Source organism: Hypanus sabinus, chromosome 16, assembly GCF_030144855.1.
Source record: "Hypanus sabinus isolate sHypSab1 chromosome 16, sHypSab1.hap1, whole genome shotgun sequence".
Taxonomy (NCBI): domain Eukaryota; kingdom Metazoa; phylum Chordata; class Chondrichthyes; order Myliobatiformes; family Dasyatidae; genus Hypanus; species Hypanus sabinus.
In genome coordinates, this window is record NC_082721.1 from 14221135 (window position 1) to 14247610 (window position 26476).

Genomic DNA, 26476 nt, shown 5'->3' on the forward strand with positions numbered 1-26476 from the left:
TGTGTTGCTTGAATTTCCAGCATCTGCAGATTTCCTCGTGTTTGTGTGGAACATTGTTTCATTTGATTGTATATATGAACAGGCAAATGACAACAAACTTGAACTTGAACCTAAGCCTAACATTAAATGAGGAATTTTGCAATGAATTTGAGTAGCTGTCCTGAAATGACACACTGCTACTGGGTAGCATAGCACTGGCCACAATGAAATGCAGAGTTAACTAAGGACACCCAATGAATATGCAGCACCAACATGATAAATATTTCCCTAGGTGAAGCTTGACATGGGCTGAAGAAATTTAAGAGAGTAAGAGCAACATGGATCAGTAATGTTCAAACTTATGAGATTAATCAGATAATCACAGATACATTATTTTTAACATAGATATCTTTTTCAAATGAATTACTAGACTGATAGAGCATATTTCTAGTTTTTATTCATCATAAAGTTTGAAGTGCTATGCCATTAGGTTCAAGAGCAGCTACTTCCTTTGAACCATTTGTTTCTTGCACCAACTTGCATAACCACAAGGCATAGGAGCAGAATTAGGCCATGCAACCTATTGAACCTGCTCCATGATTTGATCATGGCTGATTTATTTTCCCTCTCAACCCCAAACTCCTGCCTTTGCCCCATATCCTTTGATGCCCTTACTCATCAAGAACCTAACAATCTCTGCTTTAAAGATACCTAACCACTTGGCATCTACTGCCACCTGTGGCAATCATTTATCATCCTTGTGTTCACAGAAATAAACCCAATTTAGCAGCACGATGTACTACAATGGACTTTCTGTTTTAACTTGGTTCATTCTTTTAAAATTTATGTGTGGCCTCGCAATCTCACAATCTACTTCATTGCACCTCATGGGTCTCTCCTTGGGGGCTTTGCTGTTGCTTGCATGGTGGATGGTGGGGGGGGGCTGATGCTTTCTGCTGGAATAAGTGGGGGAGGGTTGATGCTTTTGCAGCTGCTTGTGCATAGGAGTGGGGAGGGGGACTTCGGGGTTCTTGCGTTTTTTTCTGCTATTCATTCTCTGGGGTTTTTCTTTTGTTTCATGGATGTCTGTGAAGAGTAAGAATTTCAGGTTGTATACTGTATGCATGATCTGATATTAAATGGAATCACTGAACCATCAAACCTCTTTATTCTGCATTCTCTTATCATACCACCTCAGTGCTCTGTGCAATGATCAGAACAGTAATGGACAAACATTCCAATCTGTCAATAATTAGCATGTGACAATAATAAATGAATTCCAACTTTTCTTGTGAATGTTATAGCTCTGATGCTATGTGAAGACTTCCATTGTACCTGTGGGTAATTGTATTCTGAATATGACAATCAACTTGATTTTGAAAGTGTTCTTTGTCACTTCGCTGCTATGAGATTAAAACATAGAAAAACTTCCAGTTAATACAGCTAGTTGAGTGGTGTCGCAGCAACAACCTTGCACTCAACACCAGTAAGACCAAAGAACTGATTATGCACTTCAGAAAGGGTAAAACGAGGGAACACATTCCAGTCCTCATAGAGGGATTAGAAGTGGAGAGAATGAGCAGTTTCAAGTTCCTGGGAGTCAATATCTTTGAGGACCCAACCTGGTCCCAACATATCAATGCAGCTATAAAGAAGGGAAGACAGCGGATGTATTTCACCAAGAGTTTGAGGAGATTTGGTATGTCACCAAAAACATTCGCCATTTCTACAGATGTGCCATGGAGAGCTGGCTGCATCACCTTCTGGTATGGGGGGTGGGTGGGAGCTCCTGCACATGATCGAAGTAAACTGCAGAGAGTTGTAAAATTAGTTAGTTCCATCATGGGCGCTTACCTCTGCAGTATCCAGGACATCTTCAATGAACAAATCCTCAAACAGGTGGTGTCCATTATTAAGGACTGCCATCACCCAGGACAAGCCCTCTTCTCATTACTACCATCAGCAAGAGGTACAGAAGCTTAAAGTCACACACACTTAATGATTCAGAAACAGCTTTTACCCCTCAGCCATTTGATTTCTTAATGTACATTGAATCCACAAACACTATCTCACTACTTTTTTGCACTATTTATTTAATATATATTCAGTTTTTTCTCACTATTATGATGCATTGCATTCTGCTGCTACGGTGATGTTAACACGTTTCGTGACGTATGCCGGTGATATGAAACCTGATTCTGATTCATTTATACTCACAGAAATACTATTCAGCATGCTTAAAGTGCCCCCTACAGGCAGATTAACAAATGTGATAGCAGAATCCCTCACCAAATGAAAATGGCCACATTTAAGACTTTATAACAACATTTAGAGATTAATTTATCTTTTGCCTACCATTCTTATGTTTGCTTTATTACTCAAAATTTATTTTAATGCCTTTGATGTTAAGATTGAGGTAATAACAAATTTTCACAATGGTATTTCAAATTCAGGTGATTAAATAGAACATTAATCACCTGATAAAGAAGAAAACAACTCGTGTAGACATTAAATACCTAACTTCAGACTTATTTTAATACGACATTGAGAGATGCTCATACTTGTACAAAACCAATAATTTGCAACATAAAATAATTTGTCACAAAGCACTTAATTAAGGTCAATTTAATCCCCTATTCATGATTCAAAATTGTTCGTCATACTACAGTACATAAGTGTAAAGGATAACAAAATGATTGTTACTCCAGACCCAATGCAGCATAAAGAACAAAATAATGAACACAAAAAAAAGTATAATTATAAAAAGTCTTACAAAACATCACGTACAAGTAACTGTTACATACATAGACTGATTGTAAAGTGACACTACTCGATGTGTATGTAGTGGTGGAGGGGTGGGTTTATGGGTGGTGGTGTGAATCAGCCTGATGGTTTGGGGAAGTAACTGTTTTTTGAGTCTAGTGGTCCTGGCATCAATGCTGCATAGCCTCTTTCCTGATGGGAGTGGGACAAACAGTCCACACACAGGGTGCGTGTGATCCTTCGTGATATTGCTGGCAGTGTTCCGGCACCTCTCTGTATATACATCCTTGATGCCAGTAAGCCGGTGCAGGTGATATGTTGGGAAGTTTTAACTACCTGTTGTAAAGCCTTTCTGTCCACATCAGTGCTCTTTCTATGCCACACAGCATGTTAAGATGCTGTCATCTGTAAAAGATCATGAGTGCTAGTGTGCATGGACCAGCTCAGTTCAGCCTCCTCAGGAGGTGTTGGTGAGATTCAAGTAAATGCTAATTTACTGTACTACTGCTGCACAAAAAACAAACTTCATTATAAATGTCAGTGATAATAAACCATATCCTGATTCTGTCAATGCGTAGGCTGTTTAGGGGCTTAGATGTGGTTTATTTTGATAGTGACAGAGAAAGTCACTTGGACACTGAAGCTGGTTGCAAGTCTTTATTCATCACAACGCAGGTATTCTCTTAAAGATCCTCCCAGCAAATTCTTCCCGAGTTCAAAGTACATCATGTTCTTATACTCTTCTTAATCAGGTTTAATATCACTGGCCTATGTCTTAAAAATCATTGACTTTGTGGCAGCAGTACAATGCAATACATAATAACAGGAAAATAATCATGAATTACAGTAAGAATTTACATTAAATCAAATAAGTAGTGCAAAGATAGAAACAAAGTACTGAGGTACTGTTCATGGGTTCAATGACCATTCAGAAATCGAGTGCCTTCAGGCCTTCTGTACCTCCTTCCTGACGGCAGCAGTGAGAGGAAGGCATGACCAGTGTAATGGGTGTCTTTAATGATGGACACCGCCTTTTTGACGCATCACTCCTGGAAGATGTCCTAAAACTCTGGACGCCAGTGTCCTCGATGGAGCTCAGTTTACAGTTCTCTGCACCTTTTTTTGATCTTGCGAACTAGCCACCCTCCCATCCACACCCCCCCCCCCCCCATATCAGACAGTGATGCAGCCAGTTAGAATGCTCTCCACGGTGCATCTCTCAAGGATAAAGACAACTGCAGGTGTTTCAGTACAATCTTAATAGATACAATGACATTGCCTATTTATTATTTTTCCCTCTGATAAATGATTACATTGAATTACACATTACAATTGGAACACACTAACTGACAAAACACCAGAGAATGTTCAAACACTTTTCCAGGATCAAATAATTCACATGGAGGGTATGAGGATAGAGAATACAGACACCCAATCTCCGAGTTCACAAATAAATATTTTTAATAGAAAGTGCAAATATGCCTCATGTGCTAAGTAGCAAAATAACAGTCTACACACAAAGTACACTGCAGATGCTGTGGTCAAATCAACACATACAACATGCTGGAGGAGCTCAGCAGGTCAGGCACCATCCATGGAAATGAGCAGTCAATGTTTCGGCTGTGTCCTGATGAAGGGGCTTGGCCCAAAACATTGACTGCTCATTTCTACGGATGCTGCCTGACCTGCTGAGTTCCTCCAGTGTGTTTGTACATGTTAAGGTAACAGTCTATGCGTAAGCTTCCTTGAACTCAGTCACAATGGTGCCAAAGATCTTAAAATAAAGAGATTTCGTGGATGCTAGAAATCCAGAGCAACGCACACAAAATGCTGGAGGAATTCAGCAGGTCAGGCTGCTGAAAAAAGTACTGTCGATCTTTCGGGCCGAGGCCCTTCGGCAGTCCTGCTGAATGTCTCGGCTTGAAACATCGACTGTTTACTCTTTTCCACAGATGCTGCCTGGCCTGCTGAGTTCCGCCAGCATTTTTTGTGCATTGCTTGGATTTCCAGCATCTGCAGATTTTCTCTTGGAAGTTACAGGTGAGACCTGGTAAGGGGAATAAAGTAAGAAACCTAGAGGTGATAGGTGGATGAGGTAAAGGGTTACCTTTACCCTCATCTTACCCTTTGTTCCATGGTTTACTGTCCTCTCTTATTAGATTCCTTTTTCAGCACTTTACCTCTTCCACCTATCACCTCCCAGCTTCTCACTTCATCCCCTCTCCCTCACCTGGTCCACCCATCATCTACCAGATTGTACTCCTTGCCTTCCTCCAACCTCATTCTGGCTTCTATCCCCTTCCGTTCTGGTCCTGATGAGGGGTCGCACCTGATATATTGACTGTTCATTCTCCTCCACAGACACACCTTAACTTGTTTGTGTGGGTTGTGCAAAATAAATTAGCTCTTAATCGGTTTGGTTAACATAACTTCATTGTCTTGTTTTTGACATGGGTATGTGGGTTTGCAAACCATTCCTCGAGGTAGCCTGTGCTCTGCTGACAGCACTATTTGTTCAGATTGATTACTGCGTACAATGTACTTCAGAACCACTTTCCTGAAGACTATCTCACATCTGCTATATTTACATAAGTCTACAACTCCAGAATCACTAACAATCTTTTCCAAAAGAAAATATTTATTCAAGAAAGGCAGAGCCAGGGCTTGCAATGACATTGTTGAGAATACGAGTACATGGCCTCTATGGGGCAGGTTTACTTTCTGAATATTTATTATTGGCTGTGCTGAATGACCTTATGCTGAGAGCAGAAATGATCTTCCATTCTTTCTTTTTAATTCAAAGAAGGGAAGGTCTCCTGGATATTGCAGCAGCTGGCTGATTGCCAGCTTTTATCTTGTTGAATTGGGCTGTGTGCACACACATAAGATGCAAATCTTCCTCCAAATACTTCAAAATTCAAAGTAAATTTATTACCAAAGCAGTATATATCACTATATATTAACTTTCGGATTCATCTTCTTATAGGCATTCACAGTAGAACAGAGAAATACAATAGAATCCATGCAAAAACTACACAAAAAGACAGACAAGCAACCAATATGCAAAAGGAAACAAATTGTGCAAATACCAAAAAATTATAAATCGATAATACTGAGAACATGAGTGGTTGAGTCCTTGAATGTGAGTCCATAGGCTGTGGAATCAGATCAGTGTTGGGGTGAGTGAAGTTATCCTCACCGGTTCAGGAGCCTGATGTTTGAAGGGTAATAACCATTCCTGAATTTGGTAGTGTGGGACCCAAGGCTCCTGTACTTTCTGTCCGATGGCAGCAGTGAGAAGAGAGCATGGCCTGGGTGGTGGAGGTCCCTGTTGATAGATGCTGCTCTCCTGTGAGTGTTTTGTTTACGAGTGATCAATAGTGGGGAGATTTTTTTAAAATATATTGATGTACAGCACAGAATGAGGTCTTCCAGCCCTTTGAGCCATGCCTACCAGTAAGCCCCAATTTAATCCCAGCCTAAACACGGAACAATTTATAATGACCAGTTAACCTACCAACTGGCATGTCTTTGGACTGTGGGAGGAAACAGGGAAAAAAAACCTACGTAGACACAGGGAGAACGTACAAACTACTTCGAGGCAGTTGCAGGAATTGAACCTGAGTTGCTGGAACTGTAAAGCATTGTGTTAACCACTACACTATTGTGTTACCTGTGATGGACGATTGCATCCACTACTCATTGTAGATTTCCCGTTCAAGGGAATTTGGTGTTTCTGTACCAGAGTGTGATGCAGCTCAATAAAAAGTAACATGAAATTACTGGGAAGTAAATCTGTCTCCCTTCCCCAGTGTGATTTTCAATGATGGGTTGACTCAACAGTGTCTTCAGTACAGTAGCAATTAGCAAGGACCAATAAAAAAAGTGTGGCATTAGTGATTTTTAAATGGGCTACATTGGTTTGACAACATGATAACTGTATTGCCTTTATGAACCCATGATTACAAAGGAAAACACCTCTTGTATTGAATTTCATCCCACAGATTTTTATGACTAAACTTTAATTGTTGAAAGGTAAAAAAAAAATGCATTCTATGAATGAATCTCCATTGCTGTTTCCGCAACAATTTTGTTTTCTCAGTAAGGTTGTTAGCCCTGAGCTGAACCCAGAGAACTGGTGGACCACTCTTAGTCCGTCCTCCACCCTTTCCCCTGTTTGGCACAGGTGACCCTACCAAGAGCCAAAGCACAAAGCCCTGACTCCAGCCAACATAGCTCTCCAGGTCATTGAGGCATGCAAGCCTCCAAACCACGACAAGATTGTGGTCCTCTTGGAGGTCTATGAATGAATGATACATATTAAAAGCACCAGATTCTCAGCATTTTGATTTTAAAAACTCTGCTTTGTTTTAAAATGAGCCACTGCATATTGATGGTCCACGTTAAGCATTTTTGAAGTGGCATTAATAAGCTGTATCACTTAAATCAATCACATTTAAGAACTACAATGATGATAGGTAACACAACCAAGTTGCATTGTAGAGATACAAAATCATCAACTTGTACTCCTCCTCCCCCCATTTTATTCTGGCTTCTTCTTCCCCCTTCATTTCCAGTCCTGAAGAAGGGTCTCGGCCAGAAAAGGCGACTCTGTATTCCCCGCCAAAGGTGTTGCCTGACCTGCTAATTTCGTCCAGCATTTTGTGCGTGATGCTCTGGATTCCCAGCATCTGAAGAATCTCTTGTGCTTACAATTGCATAATTTTTTTTCCAGCCCATTGCAAAACAGCTTCATCATTCCAGGTGTTTCTCTACATGTGCAGTTACATGCGAGTGCAAGTTCCCTTTTTCAGTTCCCTCTAGGACTTTGCACAAACTATGATCAAGAGGAAAATCTGAGAATAGACCCTAGTTTCCACAGAGTTTGGTACAACCACATTGTTGATAGTAATAACCATTTGCATGGTTTATCCTTGGGCAATCAGGCATCCACTGATGACATTTAATGACAAACTAGAGGCATAGAGGACTGAAATAGGACTCTCAGTCCAGCTGTCCATATTTTCCATCAAGTATTCAGTGGCCACTTTATTAGGTACTCATATCCTGTACCTAACTGAAGTAGCAACTGAGTGCATTGTTCATGGTCTTCTGCTGCTGTACCCATCCACTTCAAGGTTTGACGTATTGTATGCTTAGACATGCTCTTCTGCACACCACTGTTGTAATGTGGTTGTCTGAGTTCCTGTCAGCTTGAATTACTTTGACCATTCTCCCCTCACCTCTAGCATTAACAAGGCATTTTTGCCTGCAGATGTTTTTAGTACCATTCTCTGTAAACTCCAGAGATTGTTGTGCATGAAAATCCCAGTAGATCAGCATTTTCTGAGGTACTCAAACCACCCAGTCAGGCACCAGGAATCATTCCACGCTCAAAGTCACATTTCCTCTACGTTCTGCTGTTTGGTCTGAACAAGTGAACTGCTTGCCTATGTTTGCATGCTTTTATGCATTGAGATGTTGCCAGAAGATTGGCTGATTAGATATTTGCATTAATGAGCAGGTGAATAGGTGAATGCATTTATACTATTAACCAGCACTAGACCTGTTGGCTTCTATGTCTTGGTGATTCAGTGCTTATCAAATACTTCCGTTGAGGCTCTTCCCCTCTAACAACTTCCAGGTGGAAAAGTGCATTTTTATACAGTATACCCTCTAAACCTCTTACCCCTTCCCTTAAACTTGTGCCTTTATACTTGTGCCAGTAGAAGGAATATCTCTCCTGTGGGGAAAAGGTTCCTACTGGTTACCCTCTCTATGCTCTTCATTATTTTGTTCATTTCTATCTTGTCGCATCTCAGCCTTCTCTGCTTCAAGGAAAGTAAAGGCAGCTTATCCAGTCTCTCCTCATAACTGAGATCATCTTAGTCAATATTCTGGTGAATTTCCTCTGCATCCACTATAGAGCAATCACATCCTTCCTATACTGTGGTGACCATAACAGTACACAATACTCCAAATGTGCCTCATTAAAGCTGTATAATAACTTCAGAGTGGCAAGGTAGAGACACATTTCTACCAAAGGAGGTGTATGGCGCTCCTTTCCTCTGCTAGTCTGCAGCTCCCCTTTGGGCATGGTGCAGTACCTGTTCAGAGCCCCGATCAGGGTCACGTGAAGCCAAGGAAGCAGGTGGTGGATGGTTGTATGAGTAGCTGGTGCATAGCACAAGTACTGGTTAAGTGACCACGAACGCCAGGCAATCTCTTAAGATTGTTGATAATGGCTGGGATCACCTCTCTTGTAAAGACACTGCCCAGAAGACAGCAATAGCAAACTATTTCTGCAGAAAGATTTGCCAACAACTGTCATGGTCATGAGACCATGATCGCCTATGTCATATAATAAGGCACATAATCATCATAACTTCCCTGCTCATGTATTCTATGCCCCAGTAACGAAGGCTGGAATCTTGGGTGTAGAGACACATTCCATAAAAGAGGTGATGAGATATAAGGAGAGAATTCCAGAAGGTAGGGTCTGGGCAATTGAAGGAATAATCTCCAACTGAGGGAGCAGAGTTGACCTTCCAAATAAAATTCAATTCAATTCTTCTGCCTCATCCTTCATTGTATGTCTACTTTTAAATAACTGCTCCCTAGTTTCCACTGAAATCAGAAAGTGGCAGAATTCTCACTGAAAACCACATCATTAGCATTTACTGTAAATCAGGATCAGGATCACTCAAAGTCACTGCTCACTCAAGACTGCTCTGTTATAGCAAGGTCATCAGTAGTTGAATTGAAACCTCAGCTCTAGGCTCTCGACTACTCAAGGTAACTGGTCACCTTTTTGATTATCTTGGCTTTAAAAACTAGCAGAATTAGTCCATTTAGACCATCGAATCAGCTTCACAATTCAATCATGGCCGGTATTTTTTTCATCCTCATTCTCCTGTCTTCTCCCCATAATTCTTAACCCCCTTACCAATCAAGAACCTATCTCTGCCTTAAGTACATGCAATGACTTGACCCACAAAGCCCTTTGTAGCAATGAATTCGACGGATTCGCTGAATTCCAGCTGAGGAAATTACAGCTCATCTCAATTTAAAAGGACATTCTTTTACTCTGAGGCCGTGCCCTTGGATCTCAGACTCTTCTGCTAATGGAAACATTGCCTGCACATCCACTCTATAAAGGCTTTAAAGTATACGGTAAGTTTCAACGAGATTCTCCCTCACCCTTCTGAACTCCATTGAGTACAGGCCCAGAGACATCAAAGACTCATCAAACGTTAAGTCTTTCATTCTTGGAATCATTCTTGGGAACCTCCAAAAAATCTTCAAATACTCTGCACCCACAATGCATTCAAAGGATCTTGTCCAACTGAAGAAAGTAATTTTGTATCATGTTTTAAATGTGACCCTTTAAATTTAAACAGTAACTTCTACATCTAAATTCTTGCAGAAGTAGCTAAATCCTCTCCAAATCCACTAATTCAGGATCTTGTAATGTTTCAACCAATACAATTTTTACTCTTCTAAATGCCAGCAGATTACAAGCCCAGCCTGTCCAACATGTCTTAATAAAATAACTCCAGCTGTTACATTCATAAACATTTCCGAATTGCTCCTGATGCATTAAAATCCTTTCTTAAATGAGGAAGCTGATATTGGACACAATATTCCAGAGGTGGTCTTACCAATTCTCTACTTAATTGTAGAATAACCTTGTAGCGGTGTGCTACAAACAGCGCTAAAATTACGACACGGAGTCGGTAACTGCAGTCGAAGGAAAAACTTTATTCGAAAACTTCAGCCTCACTTTTAAGCCTCTGTCAACCGGCCCCCCATGGCGAAGAGGCTCCAAAGCTCTGTGCTCGCAAACCCCCGTAGGCTATCTAATTGTGAGTCGGTTCGCATACGCTAGGAAATGAGCCGCCACATAACCCCCCCCCCAGAACCGGCGATACACCCCCCAATGTCCACAGCCTGGGCCAGAACCTGCTTGGGAGGTCGGCCTCTGCGCCGAGGCGCCGGAAACTCGGCCGGTTGCGCCAGGTCCACATGGGCCGGCTTGAGGCGGTCCACCGTGAAAACCTCCTCCTTCCCCCCAACGTCCAGCACGAACGTGGACCCGTTGTTCCGGAGCACCGTAAACGGCCCCTCGTATGGCCGCTGCAGCGGTGGCCGATGCCCGCCCCTTCGTACAAACACAAACTTACAGTTCCGTAGGTCTTTGGGTACGCAGGTCGGGTGCCGCCCATGCTGTGAAGTGGGTATGGGGGCCAGGTTACCGAGCTTCTCGCGAAGTCTGCCCAGGACTGCAGCGGGTTCTTCCTCTTGCCCCCTCGGGGCTGGTAGGAACTCCCCGGGGACGGCCAGGGGCGCGCCGTATACCAACTCGGCCGACGAGGCGTGCAGGTCGTCCTTGGGCGCTGTGCGGATGCCGAGAAGGACCCAGGGAAGCTCGTCCGCCCAGTTGGCTCCTCGCAGGCGGGCCATGAGGGCCGACTTCAGGTGACGGTGGAAACGCTCCACTAGCCCGTTCGACTGTGGGTGGTAGGCAGTGGTGTGGTGCAGCTGAGTCCCCAAAAGGCTGGCCATAGCTGACCACAGGCTGGAGGTGAACTGGGCGCCTCTGTCGGAGGTAATGTGGGCTGGTACACCAAAGCGGGATATCCAGGTGGCGATCAGGGCTCGGGCGCAAGATTCGGAGGTGGTGTCGGTGAGCGGGACCGCCTCTGGCCATCTTGTGAACCGGTCCACGATAGTCAGGAGGTAACGCGCTCCGCGCGACACTGGCAGGGGGCCCACGATATCCACATGAATGTGGTCGAAACGCCGGTGGGCGGGATGGAACTGCTGCGGTGGGGCTTTGGTGTGCCGCTGAACCTTGGCCGTCTGGCAGTGCATGCACGTCCTGGCCCATTCACTGACCTGTTTGCGGAGTCCGTGCCAAACGAACCTGCTGGAAACCATCCGGACAGTTGTCCGGATGGAGGGATGCGCCAAGTTATGAATGGAGTCGAAAACACGTCGCCGCCAGGCTGCGGGGACGACCGGACGGGGCTGGTTGGTGGCGACGTCACAGAGTAGGGTCCTCTCACCTGGGCCCACGGGGAAGTCCTGGAGCTGCAAACCAGAGACTGCAGTCCTGTAACTCGGAATCTCCTCATCTACCTGCTGTGCCTCTGCCAGTGCCTCAAAGTCTACCCCTTGGGAAAGGGCATGAACGGTAGGGCGAGAGAGCGCATCCGCCACGACATTGTCCTTACCCGAGACGTGCCGGACATCCGTTGTGTATTCAGAGATGTAGGACAGGTGGCGTTGCTGGCGGGATGACCAGGGGTCGGATGCTTTCGTAAACGCAAAGGTAAGCGGTTTGTGGTCCGTGAACGCGGTGAAGGGCCGACCTTCTAGGAAGTACCTGAAATGCCGGATTGCCAGGTAGAGCGCCAACAGTTCCCGGTCAAAAGCACTGTACTTGAGCTCGGGTGGCCGCAGGTGTTTGCTGAAAAACGCCAGGGGTTGCCAGCGACCTGCGATGAGCTGCTCCAGCACCCCACCGACTGCCGTGTTTGATGCGTCCACTGTGAGGGCGGTAGGGGTGTCCATTCTGGGATGTACTAGCATTGCGGCGTCAGCCAAAGCTTCCTTCGTTTGAACGAAAGCGGCGGCGGACTCCTCGTCCCAGGTAATGTCCTTGCTCGGACCCGACATCAGGGCGAACAGGGGGCGCATGATCCGGGCAGCTGAAGGGAGGAAGCGGCGGTAGAAATTGACCATACCTACGAATTCCTGAAGGCCTTTGACCGTGGTGGGTCGGGGGAAGTGGCGGACCGCATCTACCTTAGCGGGCAGAGGGGTTGCCCCGTCTTTAGTAATCCTGTGGCCCAGGAAGTCAATGGTATCAAGTCCGAACTGGCATTTGGCAGGGTTGATTGTAAGACCGTACTCACTCAGTCGGGCGCAGAGTTGACGGAGGTGGGACAGATGCTCCTGACGACTGCCGCTGGCTATGAGGATGTCATCCAAATAGATGAACGCGAAGTCCAGGTCCCGTCCCACCGCGTCCATTAACCGCTGGAACGTCTGTGTGGCATTCTTCAGGCCGAACGGCATGCGGAGGAACTCGAAGAGGCCAAACGGGGTGATGAGAGCCGTCTTGGGGACGTCGTCAGGATGCATCGGGATTTGATGGTACCCTCGGACAAGGTCGACCTTGGAGAAGATCCGGGCGCCGTGCAGGTTTGCCGCAAAGTCCTGAATGTGCGGCACAGGGTAGCGGTCCGGTGTGGTAGCCTCGTTCAGCCTGCGGTAGTCGCCGCACGGTCTCCAGCCCCCCGTCGCTTTGGGCACCATGTGCAGGGGGGAAGCCCAGGGGCTGTCGGACCACCAGATGATCCCCAATTCCTCCATTCTCTGGAACTCCTCCTTCGCCAGTCGGAGCTTGTCCGGGGGAAGCCGCCGAGCACGGGCATGGAGGGGTGGTCCCTGTGTCGGGATGTGGTGCTGTACGCCGTGCCTGGGCATGGCTGCTGTGAACTGCGGTGCCAGAACCGATGGGAACTCCGCCAGGACCCTGGTGAAGTCGTTGTCGGACAGCGTGATGGAGCCGAGGTGAGGGGCTGGCAACTGGGCCGCGCCCAGGGAGAACGTCTGAAAGGTCTTGGCGTGTACCAGTCTCTTCCTGGGCAGGTCAACCAGCAGGCTGTGAGCTCGCAAAAAATCCGCACCCAGAAGCGGTTGGGCTACGGCGGCCAGTGTGAAGTCCCACGTGAACTGGCTGGGGCCGAACTGTAGCTGCACCTGACGGGTGCCATAGGTCCTTACTGTGCTGCCATTCACGGCCCTCAGGGGGGGACCCGGTGCCCTGCTGCGAGTGTCGTAACTTGTCGGAGGTAAAACGCTGACCTCAGCCCCAGTATCGACCAAAAAGCGGCGTCCCGACCTGCTATCCCACACATACAGGAGGCTATCCCGATGGCCAGCCGCCGTAGCCATCAGCGGCGGCTGGCCCTGGCGTTTCCCGGGAACTTGCAGGGCGGGCGGCAACGGCGGGCTTCTGCGCCCCACCGCTGGTGGTAGAAGCACCAGTGGTCATTGGGCCGGGGGTTAGTGGGCTCTGCGGCCGGGCCTGGACTGGTTTGCTGCCGGGAGCGTGGCTGGGAGATCTGTGCGATGGACGCCCCGCTCACCTTTTTGGCGTTCCACAGCAAGTCCGCCCAGGCTGCCACCTTCCGGGGGTCACTGAAATCCGCGTCGGACAGCAGCAGGCGTATGTCCTCGGGCAGCTGCTCCAGGAATGCCTGCTCAAACATGAGGCCTGTGTGTCCCTCGGCCAGAGACAACATCTCGTTCATTAAAGCCGATGGAGGTCTGTCGCCCAAGCCATCCAGGTGCAGTAAACGGGCAGCCCGCTCGCGCCGTGAGAGTCCGAAAATCCTGAGGAGCAGGGCTTTGAATTCCGTGTACTTGCCGTCTGCCGGGGGCGACTGTACGAACTCCGCGACCTGGGCAGCTGTGTCCTGGTCGAGGGAGCCCACCACGTAGTAGTAGCGGGTGTCTTCTGAGGTGATCCGGCGAACGTGGAATTGGGCTTCGGCTTGCTGGAACCATAGGTCCGGGCGCTGTGTCCAGAAACCCGGCAGTTTCAACGAAACCGCATGAACAGAGGCGGCGTCGGTCATTTCTGGTCCAAAAATCGTTTGGACCGTCGGGGTCACCAATTGTAGCGGTGTGCTACAAACAGCGCTAAAATTACGACACGGAGTCGGTAACTGCAGTCGAAGGAAAAACTTTATTCGAAAACTTCAGCCTCACTTTTAAGCCTCTGTCAACCGGCCCCCCATGGCGAAGAGGCTCCAAAGCTCTGTGCTCGCAAACCCCCGTAGGCTATCTAATTGTGAGTCGGTTCGCATACGCTAGGAAATGAGCCGCCACAACCTCACTGTTTTTGTATTGAAGTCCCTTAACAATAAAAAATAATATTCTGATAGCTCTAATTACTTGCTGCACCTACATTAAGGCCTTTTGTAAATCACCCACCAGGGAAACTAGATATCCCTGTATCACACAACTTCAAAATCTCTTATCAGCTTTTTCTATATTTCTTGCCAAAATAGTCCATTTTCCCCACATTAGACTCTATTTTCCAGGCCTTCACTCTCTCATCTGTGTCCATCAGTAGCCTGATGCCCTCTTATTTACTGCCTTGCCTATTTTTTGAAGTTCAAAGTAAATTTATTATCAAAATACATATACGTTAGTTAGCATATACAACTCAGATTCATTTTCTTATGGGCGTACAATTGAATCAATAAAAGACCACACCTAAGAGGATGAACAAATTGTCAAATACAGAAAGAAAAACATAATATCAATTATTAATAAATAAGGAATAAACATTGAGAACAAAAGATGAAGAATTCTTGAAAGTGAGTCCATAGATTGTGGGAACAGTTCAGTGATGGGCTGAGTGAAGTTATTTATTCATTTTTATTGAGATATAGCACACTACAGACCCGTCCGGCTCTCCGAGCCATGCCGCCTACAATCCTTGATGAAACCACAGTCTAATTATGGGACGATTAACAATGACCAATTAAACTACTAACTGGTATGTCTTTGGACTGTGTGAGGAAACCGGAGCAAACGCATGTGGTCTTGGTCAGAACGTACAACTTCCTTGCAGACAGCAGCAGGAAATGAAGCTGGGTCATAGGTACAGTAAAGCATTATGCTACCATGATGAAACGTCCTTCAAAGCGAATCCATAGGCTCTAGGAACAGTTCAGTGTTGGGGGAAGTGAAGTTATCGCCTCTGGTTCAAGAGCCTGATGGTTGAGGCGCTATAGCTGTTCCTGAACCTGGTGGTGAGAGTCCCGAGGCTCCACACCACCAGGATGTGGCGAGGCCGTGTGTCATGAGGTAATTTAACAACCACACTTTGGCTGCTTTCATTCGAGTCATTTATGAAAATTGTACGCAGTTGAGGACCCAGCACTGAAGCATACCCTTTTATGCTTACCATCTGCTTCCTTTAGCCAGTTAATATTCTATGCATGACATATATTGTCTCACAGACCATTACAGCACATTGCAGGCCCTTTGGCCCTCCATGTTGTGCAAACCTTTTATCCTACACTAAGATCAATCAAACCCTCCCTCCCTCCATCTTTCATTCATCCATGTGCCTGAGAGAGTCCTAAATGTCTCTTATCTATCTGCTTTTACCATCACACCTCATGTACCCACCACTCTCTGCGCAAAACCTGCCTCTTCCATATCCCCTCTTCCCAATCGTGAGCTTTCTTTTTCTTAATAACCTCAGCAGTGGCACACTTAATATGACTTCTTCGATTCAAACTGCAGCATATCCACTGGTTTTCCCTTTAAATGCAAAATGTTAATTTATCAATAAAACCAAAAATAAATTGTTGGCCAAACATGATTTCCGATTATCAGGGTGACTTTGCCTAATTATTTGTAAAGTTTTCAAAATGCCTCATTTTCCCCATGCCTGTGGTATCCTGCCTTTTGGTATAATGGAGTTATATTTGCCATTTCCAAACTAGTGGAACCTACATAGAGTTTAGGAATTTTGGAAAAGTAAAACCAAATACATCAGCTACCTCACCAGCCATTTCTAAGACTGCAGGGCAACATCTATCAGGACCCAAAGATAGCTTCAATTTGCTCAGCATGTCTCAAGATCAAAAGAGTCAAAGTGACTTTATAATCAAGGTACAGAAATGTCACCATACAACATTGAAATTTATTTTCTTACAGGCTCTTGAACCAGAGGGGGTTACATCACTTAGCTTCACATGCCCCATCACTGGTGCTACAAAATGAGATTATTGCAGTAATTATAAGAAGAGATCTTAGGATTTATGTTACTGTAGTCACTGGGTTAGACTGGCACACACAGGCCTTTTGTGTTGCTAATCATTCTCATGAAGCTCCTTTGGATCCTCTCCTGAGCCAGCACATCTCTCCTTAGATACAGGGTCCAAAATTACTCACAATATTCCAAAGATGGCCTGACCAATGCCTTAGAAGGCCTCATTAGTTGCTGCTGCATCCATAAGTTACATTTCACTGATGGAGAATATACTTTACTCGTACTACTCACCACTGTATACTACAAACATCTTTCAGAGTCTTGCACGCAGGTTTTGTGTCCCGGAACCTCCATTTGTGTGATAGAGCAGACTCAGTGCGCACTGTGTGATGTGCAGGGTGATGCCCTGTCCGGAACCATTGTCATCTGAGCAGGTGGTAGTTGTAACTGTAAGTAAAAGATTCAAGTTTGTTTAATATATTGCCTTAAAAATTTCTTGTGCCTGTACATAAGCTACTGTAACTCTGACAGGAAGTGATAAGTGAGGGCTGTGGAGGGGTGGGTTGGTGGGTGCAGGCATTGATCAGCCTTTCTTCTTGGGGAAAGTAACTGCTTTTGAGTCTGGAGGCCCTGGCATAGATGCTCTGTAGCTTCCTCTCTGATGGGAGTGAGACAAAACAATCCATGTGCAGGGTGGGTGGGATCTTTCATCATACTGCTGGCCTTTATCCGGCACCTTTCAGTATACATGTCCTTGATGCAGGTTGGCTGGTGTCAGAGTTGCCTTGGCAGTTTTGGCTATCTGTTGGAGAGCCTTCTCGAGCAGCAATGTTGGATGCTCTCTACTGCATACATGTAGAAGGGCGTGAGTATTAATATGCGTAGTCCTCTCTTCAGCCTTCTCAGAAAGTAGTGGCGTCAAATGTGTTTGAGCTGAGGAAGATGGTCTCAGCTCAAACATTGGAAAAATATGACCAGTTTTGTAAAATAAATTGAACTTTGTTGTATCTAGAGGTGTTGGTTTATCCATACATGTGTTTTACACTCATTGATTTACATCTAAAATGGGTGCAAAGCGTCTAAGACCATAAGATATAGGAACGAATTAGGCCAATCAGCCCAGAGTCTATCAGTCAATCATGGATAATTTTATTAATGCCACTTTCTCCCCAAAACCCTTAACCCCCTCACCAATCAAAACCCTTCAATCTCCTGACTGATTAGATTCTGAACAGTTTCTTTAAGATCTAACATGAGGAAATCTGCAGATGCTGGAAATTCAAGCAACACACTCAAAATGCTGGTGGAACACAGCAGGCCAGGAAGCATCTATAGGAAGAAGCACTGTTGACGTTTCGGGCTGAGACCCTTTGACAGGACTGATGAAGGGTCTCGGCCCAAAACATCAACAGTGCTTCTTCCTATAGATGCTGCCTGGCCTGCTGTGTTCCACCAGCATTTTGTGTGTGTTTTTTTAAGATCTGTTTAATGTTATTTTTAACTGAATTCAGCTTTATAACTTCATGAGTTTAGTTCATTCTATTTGAAAATACCTGAGTATGCCCATAATATTGTCCGGTAGTAGGGCAGTGCTCCTTGTGGATGTGCTCAATGGTGGGGAGGGCTTTACCCTTGATGGACGGGGTTGTATCCACTACTTTTCGTGGGCTTATCTGTTCATGGCCATTCGTGTTTCCATTCCAGAACGTGATACAACCAGTCAGCACACCCTCCACTGCACATCTATCGAAGTTTGTCAAAGTTTTAGATGATATGCTGAATCTTCTCAAACTTCTAAGGAAGCAGAGGCACTGTTGTGCCTTCTTTGTAGTGTCACTAACGTGTGGGACCCAAGCCAGACCCTCTGAAATGATAATGCTGAGGAATTTAAAGTTGCTGACCCTCTCTGCCTGTGACAGCCTGCTCATGGACCTCTGGTTTCCTTCTCTTGTAGTAAATAATCAGCTCTTTGGCCACGCTGACATTGAGTGAGAGGTATTTGCTGTGGCACCACTCAGCCAGATTTTCAATCTCCCTCCTCTGTGCAGATTCGTCACCACCTTTGATTCAGCCAACAACAGTGGTGTGGTCAGCAAATGTAAATATGGCATTGGAGCTGTGCTTAGCCACACAGTCTCAAGCGTAAAGTGAGTAAAGCAGGGGCTAGGCAAGGTAGTTATGAAAGTTAAGGTTCTCAAGTTAAGGTCCTAAATTGGGAGAAGGCTGATCTCAGAATCAGAATCAGCTAGTTATTGATACAGCATGGTCGCAGCACCATCTGACCTATGCTGCCTAATTATCACTGACATAGGCTGTCATATTTGTTGTTTGCCAGCAGCAGTACAAGAGATAAAAATTACTACGTTTCAAAAAATAAAGAGCATAAAGGAGGAAAATTGAGATAATGTTCATAGACTGTTCAGAAATCTGATGGTAGAGGGGGAGAATCTGTTCCTTCCTGATACATTGAATACAGGTCTACAGGGACCCATGCCTCCTCGCTGATGTGAGTAATGAGGGCACAACCTGGGTGGCAAGGGTTTATAATGATGGGCGCTGTGTCCTTGAGGCACCACCTTTTGAAGGGGAGGGTTGTGCTGTGGTGGGGCCGGTTGAGTTTGCAACCACCTTATACAGCCTCTTTCGACCTTGCACATTGGTTGCGTCATCAACTGCTATGGAGGCTCCTGTCCGTGTGCTCTCCACAGTACATCCATTGAAATTTATAAAAGTCTTTAGTGACATACCAAGTCTCCTCCAACTCCTAATGAAGCAGAGCCACTGGCAGGCACTCTTCGTGATTACATCAATGAGCTGGTTTCAGGATGGATCCTCTGAGATGTTAAGGCCTAGAACTTAAAGTTGTTCATCCTTTCCGCTGCTGATGCGAACCAGCAACCATCTTTCCAAAGGAGTTAGCAGTGTGAAATATCAGACGATCAAGAAAGTAAAACAAACATTCTGAAAGGCTGATAGAAGAATAGTGGACAACTATATCCTGATGGCAGATTTGGACCCGAAATATTGACAAACCCTTTCCTCCCACAAATACTGCTCGATCTACTTCATTCTTCCAGATTCCAGCATCTGCAGTTTACAGAACAATTTGTGGAAACTTATTAAAACTGTTTCTGATCCACTTGCCTCCTGGTCACCACTTTAGGCAGCTGTCATTTGACAGCCTGGGTGAAAGCTGTTATTCACTCGTGCCTTTACGACTCTCCGTTGTTCCTCTGCCTGTCCTCTCCTCCTCCAACTTGAATTCAATCTATCTCATCTGGCTCTACCACCATGGCACTCTTTTGGTCTCCAACCCATCTTAGACAACTCCTTCGTACTCTCTCTTCTTCCCGCCCCTCCCCCTACATTCTTTGCAACTTCAAACACAAACTGCTGGAGGAACTCAGCAGGCCAGGCATAGCAACTATGCAAAAAAGGTATACGACGTTTTGGGCTAAGACCCTTCGGTAGTCCTTCCCCTTCAGTCCTACCGAAGGGTTTCGGCCCGAAACGTCAACCGTACTTTTTCCCATAGATGCTCCTGGTCTGCTGTTCCTCCAGCAATTTCATTGCGTTGCACTGGAAGTTCAGCATCTGCACATTCTCTCTTCGTGATGCCCAAACTTTCCCGGTTGAATTGCATGGTCGACTTCCCACGGGGAAAAAAAATGTTGTCTCACTCGTCAAATATTTCCGGCATTTTCAACTTTCGTTTCTGCAAATTCAGACTGCATTGTTTTCCCCCATCTCGGTTCCGCTGAACAGCCAGTCACTTAGCAACCCTATTTCTGCTTTTCTTTCCCCAGATGCCGCATGACCAGCATTATTTTCGAAATGAAAACTCACACACCAAGTATGGGACACGACAGACGGATTAAATTACAATAGCAGCGAAAGGGGGGGGGGGGACACAATGCAGGGAAAGTCACACTTTGTAGAAAGAGCCCGTGATTGATAGATTTAAGGCACGTCACAATTGGCGTATGAGGTAATATTTTGTCACGCCTGGGCACCCGTATCGTACGTCACTCTGGCCGACTTACGTGAGTATGGCGGAGGCTTCCTCACAGCCTCGCTATTTCTGTCACCGCTGTTCGGCCGAGATTCTCCCCAGGCTGCCGGTGAGTAAACCTTCCCCCAGACGAAAGCGCCGCCGGGTAGGTGTCAGAAGAGCGAGCCTGCTGGGCGGCCGATTGCTGGCAGGGGGTCGGGCCGGTACGCACCGAGCCCTTGTAGCTAGCGCCTTCGTTCCCGGGTAACACGAGCCGGGCCCCGAGTCGCTGCCCAATAGCGTCCGCCCGCCTGCCACATAGTGAGCCCTCGTCCATTGCGCAAGCGCGACCGGCCCTGCTGCCACAAAGTGTCCTCTTTCTTTGGTCTGCGCACGCGTCACCTGCCAAACGAGACAAACTACTTGCCGGAGTACTTTATTTAAAACTATATATATATAAAAAACAACACACAGTACTAAATTTACGTTGAAAAGCTAACGACCTAAAATGTTAACGTTTCTCTTTCCACGCGTGTGGGCACATCACATTTGATTGAAAGGCTGAAGGACAGTTTGCATCGTGCTGTTAAAAGGCTGTGGAGTGGCCTCTTGTACAATACGATGGACTCAGTCTCACAGTCTGACTTTCTCACCCACCTAACTTCACCTGTCACCTTCCCCTCCACTTTGCACTTTATTGTCTAACTGCAACACACATTTTTTGTAATATTATATTTTGGATTACATTGTTGTCCTTCCCTTGCGTTACCTCGATAGACCGATGTTGCGAAATGATCAGTATGGATGGATGACAAGTAAAACCAAGTTATTTTCACTGTATCTTGGTACATATAACTGTCTAGTTTGCTATTTGTCAATATTTCATCCTCTACTTTCCCCGGATTGAGTGGGGGGGGGGAGGGAGAGGGGAAGCAAATTACTGTATTGGAAATCTCATATAGAAAAATTACTAGCATCACACACAAAATGCTGGAGGAACTCAGCATGCCAGGCAGCATCTATGGAAAAAAGTATAGTTGGCCTATCGAGCCGAAACCCTGTTGATTTACTACACCTCAAGAACTACAACAGTTCAAGAAGGAAGCTCATCATCCCTTCTTAAGGGCAATTAGGGATGGTGAAAATAAATGATGGCTTAGCCTGCAAAATCCACATCCCTTGAATGAATAAAAGATAGGGAAATGTATTTACTGGTAAATAAATTTCCCCGCCCCCTCCTCTATTTCCCATTCTGACCTTTTACTTCTCACCTGCCTATTATTTCCCCCGGGTCCCGTCCTCCTTCCCTTTCTTCTCTTGTCCACTCTCCTCTCCTATTAGATTCTTTCTTCTCCAGCCCTTGACCTTTCTCACCCACCTAACTTCACCTGTCACCTTCCCCTCCACTTTTTTATTTTGGCATCTCACCCCTTCTCTGTTCTGAAGAAGGTCTTGGCCTGAAATATCGACCATCAATTCATTTCCATAGATGCTGCCTGACCTGCTGGGTTGCTTCAACATTTTGTGTGTGTTCCTTTGGATCCCCAGTTGTTGTTTAATTTTGTTTTTACTTGCTCCATTAGAAGTAGACACAAACTCAACTTTATGCTGTAACACTTCAATTATGTTATGATTTTAAAAATAATTGAAATAGCAGCATTTTGTGGATTCAGTTTGCTGTAACTAAATGTTTTTTAAATATAAAACTACCTTCCTTAGTTACAATTACAATCAACTTAAATCATGAAATTTGCATGTTGTATGTGTATATTTTCAGCAGAATTACAAGTTTGGATAATTTGGATTGGTTTCATGTAAATTTATTACATTTTCACATGACTTCAATTAATTCTCGTCTGTGCTAAAGACCATGAATAGATATAGTGGTGCAGTTAGTAGGGTTGCTGCTTTGCGGCGACAGAAATTTGGGTTCAGATTTGACCTCGGGTACTGTCAGTGTGAAATTTGCATGTACTTCCTGTGACTGGTGAATTTTCTTTGGATGCTCAGGTTCTTACCAACATTCCAAAGATATTCAGGTTTAATTGTTCAATTTAATATCAGAGAATGTATACAAGCTGAAATTCTTACTCTTCGCAGATCGGGAACAGGGGGGAGAAAAACCAGACTGAAAGACAGAAAACATTAGAACCCGAAAGCCACTCCACCACCCCCCCCCCATGCACAAGCAGAAGCACCCAAAGAGTGATGATCTAAAGTCCATCAATAACTGCTGTCAATCCCAGCACTTTGACATCTCAAACAGTCTCTCTGTCACTCTCTCTCTCTCTCTCTCTCTCTCTCTCACACACACACACACACACACACACACACACACACACACACACACACACACACACACACACACACACACACACACACACACACACACACACACACACACCTCCTTCAACAATGAGTGGGGAGACCAGCAGCACGTTGTTTCAAAGTTTGCAGTTTAATTAACCAGTCCAAATTCTCTCCATGTCTGGGTGAGTGGTCGCTTCTGGTGGGAGTTGTTGAGGATGTGGGTCATTATTAAGGACCCCTATCACCCAGGTCATGCCTTGTTCTCATTGTTACCATCAAGGAGGTGGTACATACTCAGTGATTCAGGAACAGCTTCCCCTCTGCCATCCAATTTCTGAATGGACATTGAACCCAAGAATACGACCTTACTTCTTCTTTAGTTCTATGTTTGTGCTGTTTATTTAATTCAACTGTTTAATTAATATGTATATTTACTATAATTCATATTTTTTCTATTATGTATTGCATTGTACTTCTGCCACAAAGACAACAAATTTCATGATATTAAACCTGATTCTGACGGCTGGAGTTAACTTTGGACCAAAAAGTCTGTTTGTATTGTATCTATGACTCAAGTGCACCATTTTATCTGTGAAGTTGACATTGTTTGGTAAGAATTTTGTATGGAAAGACATTTTTATTTTCTATTTTTGGGAATTTGTGCCACTATTTAATCGGAGCAGAATCTGGTAACTGTCTGTGTTCACAACTTCACTGAAATGCCACCTAGTGTTCCTGAAACTAAATCAAGGAAGTAGCAGTCAACTTAGGACCTGCAGAAGTAAATTCCTTAACTAATTTGTATCTTTTCTTACAAAAGGCAAACATGAACATTTCTTTCGGGTTCTTGGAAAAACCAGAGGAACTTAAAAGAATCTTTTGTGACTGAGAGGGTGATACTTAGTGTGAAACTATCATGAGATTCAGTCCTTGGTTAAATGTAAAAAGGCACAACACAGGACATCAACTGAAAACTGAAACTAATTTGCTGTGAATGATCTGTTTCATATTACTGAAATCAATACCTTTTTTTTAATAAAGTGACTGTTGACCCAGGCAGTGAACAGTCATTGCCAAAGTTTTTTTTCTCTATTTCAGTTTGAATTTTCACTTGTTTTCTACTTTCTGGAATGTTCTGTCTCAATGACTAATGAGTAATCACTGCAGTCGGTTCAAACAGTGACTTAAAATATTCAAATCAATCTAGTTCTACTGATTTCTTGGTCTCACTTTCTAGGTGGTGGGATGAAGTTTATTTTCAGAAATGTAAATAATTATTGTAAGCTTGCATTTTAGTATGGTACTGCATAATATATTGGAGAAGGAAGGAATCTGATTAAATGTTATATTGGGGCCCCATCTGATCTCAGAATCGGAGTCAGTTTTAATATCACTGGCATAAATTTGTTAACTTTGCGGCAGCAGTACAATGTAATACATGTTAATATAGAGAAAAAGACACTGAACTACAGTAAGCGTATATTTGTATCAAATATGTAAATTAAATAAGTAGTGCAAAAAAATCAATGGCCATTCAGAAATCGGATTTCAGAGGGGAAGAAGCTGTTCATGGATCATTGAGTGTGCTCCAGTACTTCCTTCCTGATGGTAACGACTAGAACAATGCATGACAGAGGTGATGGGGAACCTTAATGATGAATGTCACCTTTTTGAGGCATCGCTCCTGGAAGATGTCCTGGATACTACGGAGGCTAGTGCCATGATGGAGCTGATTAATTTTACAACTCTCTGCAGCTTACTTCAATCCCGTGCAGTAACCCCACCACCCCCATACCAGATGGTGATGCAGCCGGTTAGAATGCTCTACACAGTACATCTTTAGAAATTTGCGAGTATTTCAGGTGACATACAAAATCTCCTCAGACTCCTAATGAAATATAACTACTCTCTTGCTTTCTTTATAACTGCATCCATATGTTGAGTACAGGTTGGGTCCTTGAAGATTCTAACACCCAACAACTTGAAATTGCTCACTCTCTCTCCACTTTTGATCCCCCTATGCGGACTGGTGTGTTTTCCCTCATTTTACCCTTTCTGAAATCCACTATCAGTATCTTGGTCTTACTGATGTTGACTGCAAGTTTGTTGTGACACCACTGAACTCGCTGGTCAATCTCTGAATTAGATGGAAAAATAATATTTGTAAAAAGTGTGGTAGCTTGAAACAGTTCTACTAATATGGTGGAGAGCAGAATATTTGGTTATAAGACACTATTATGTGGGCCTTTGATATTCATAAAGTGGTAATGAGCTTTGAAAGGAAGTGTGGTTAAGAAAGGTGTGCAAAGTAACTTTTTTTGTACTGTAGGTAGTGCTTGTGAAATATTCACGGGTGATCTCATGGGAGTTTACATGCTGCTCTCTGGAAAGTGCCAGCTCATAGCATGTGACCTTTTGGTCTGGTTGCTTTTGTTCAAGTCTGTGTTTTGTTCCTGACAGTAGTGTGCTGCAGTTCATTGAATGCCTTCTTGTTCTTTGCAATTACTTTCAGTGCATTTCTTGCACATTTGAAAACAAATTCTATTCAAATCAGAGCTGATTAGAGTTTCTTTCAATGCATCTTTGGTTTCACTTCTAACGATCATAACCTTGAGGGATGTGAGGAAGTAACAAATGGAAGTATCTGCAGTTGGTCTTTGACAATGTAGGATGGGAAGATGTTCATGTAAAGCACTAAAACAAATGACACAAGCCAATTATACTAGTTCAACAAATCTCTGATCCATAGAATAAAAGTCAGCTTGTTTTGAAAGCGGTTGAGCCCTTCATCTGCAACAATTTTTTCCCACATTGCCCTAAAATTTGTATTTTCATCCATTTCTATTCCCTATAGAGCTAGCTATAAGCATGCATTGTAATCTTATTTAAGTTTGTTTTTGTACATTTTGATTTTTAAAATTTATTACTATGCTTAAACATACAGAATTACCATGTTAATGATGTCGTAGGTATGAAATATCTTGATTGGCAAGGCTGCAGGTGTAGGCGAAATGATGTTCTATCCCCAAGTGAATTAATTATATTAATACTGTAGCAATGTCCATGCATTATGCTTGCTGATGTCTTAAAATCATTTTTACTCTGGAAAATGTAATTTGAATATTTTTGTATTTATTCCATACACTTTGTATGCCAATTAGCTTTAAATCCTATTATTTCATTGTATTTTATTGTTTAAACTATGTCTATATGCGGATGGTTCTTTTGCTTTTGTGAAATGTATATTTGTACTGTGCTTTTAACAGTAAACCTTGTGACTGGAACAGTGAGCATTATTTTCACTTGCAGAATAGCATTCACAGGGTGTCAAAACATCAACAATGTAGGGTCTCGGCCCGAAACGTCGACAGTGCTTCTCCTTATAGATGCTGCCTGGCCTGCTGTGTTCCACCAGCATTTTGTGTGTGTTGTGCCAATGTACTTAATACATGACTATGTGTGTGTGCCATGGTTGAAATTCTTTTGAACTGTTGAGTATTTTTTTTACTCTGTAGAAGATAGTGCATTAAAATCTTAAAGTCTTAAAGTTAATTTGAATTCTGTCCACACTGAAGCAATCTCACCTGCTGATCTTTTTCCCTTAAATTATCAGTATCCCACACAAA

General features: G+C 44.3%; 2 protein-coding genes across 3 annotated transcripts in view; one reads left to right on the forward strand and one right to left on the reverse strand.

Moving 5' to 3' along the window:
• fstl3 (follistatin-like 3 (secreted glycoprotein)) overlaps positions 1–20889 on the reverse strand; it is a 93378-nt gene extending 72489 nt beyond the window's left edge. Inside the window, exons 1-2 of one of the 2 annotated variants that reach the window (XM_059991156.1) lie at positions 20593–20889; positions 16841–16996 (exon numbers count right to left, since the gene is read on the reverse strand). In XM_059991156.1, the coding sequence (XP_059847139.1) occupies positions 16841–16859 (19 nt within the window). In that variant the 5' untranslated portion in view covers positions 16860–16996; positions 20593–20889. Of the gene's footprint in view, positions 1–16840; positions 16997–20229; positions 20434–20592 lie in introns of those variants that run through there. The other variant, XM_059991157.1, reaches the window with a different exon arrangement.
• The window catches only part of rnf126 (ring finger protein 126), a 58666-nt gene continuing 52775 nt past the window's right edge, over positions 20586–26476 (forward strand). The window contains exon 1 of the mRNA XM_059991153.1: positions 20586–20670. Within this exon, the coding sequence (XP_059847136.1) occupies positions 20599–20670 (72 nt within the window). The 5' untranslated portion in view covers positions 20586–20598. The remainder of the gene's footprint in view (positions 20671–26476) is intronic.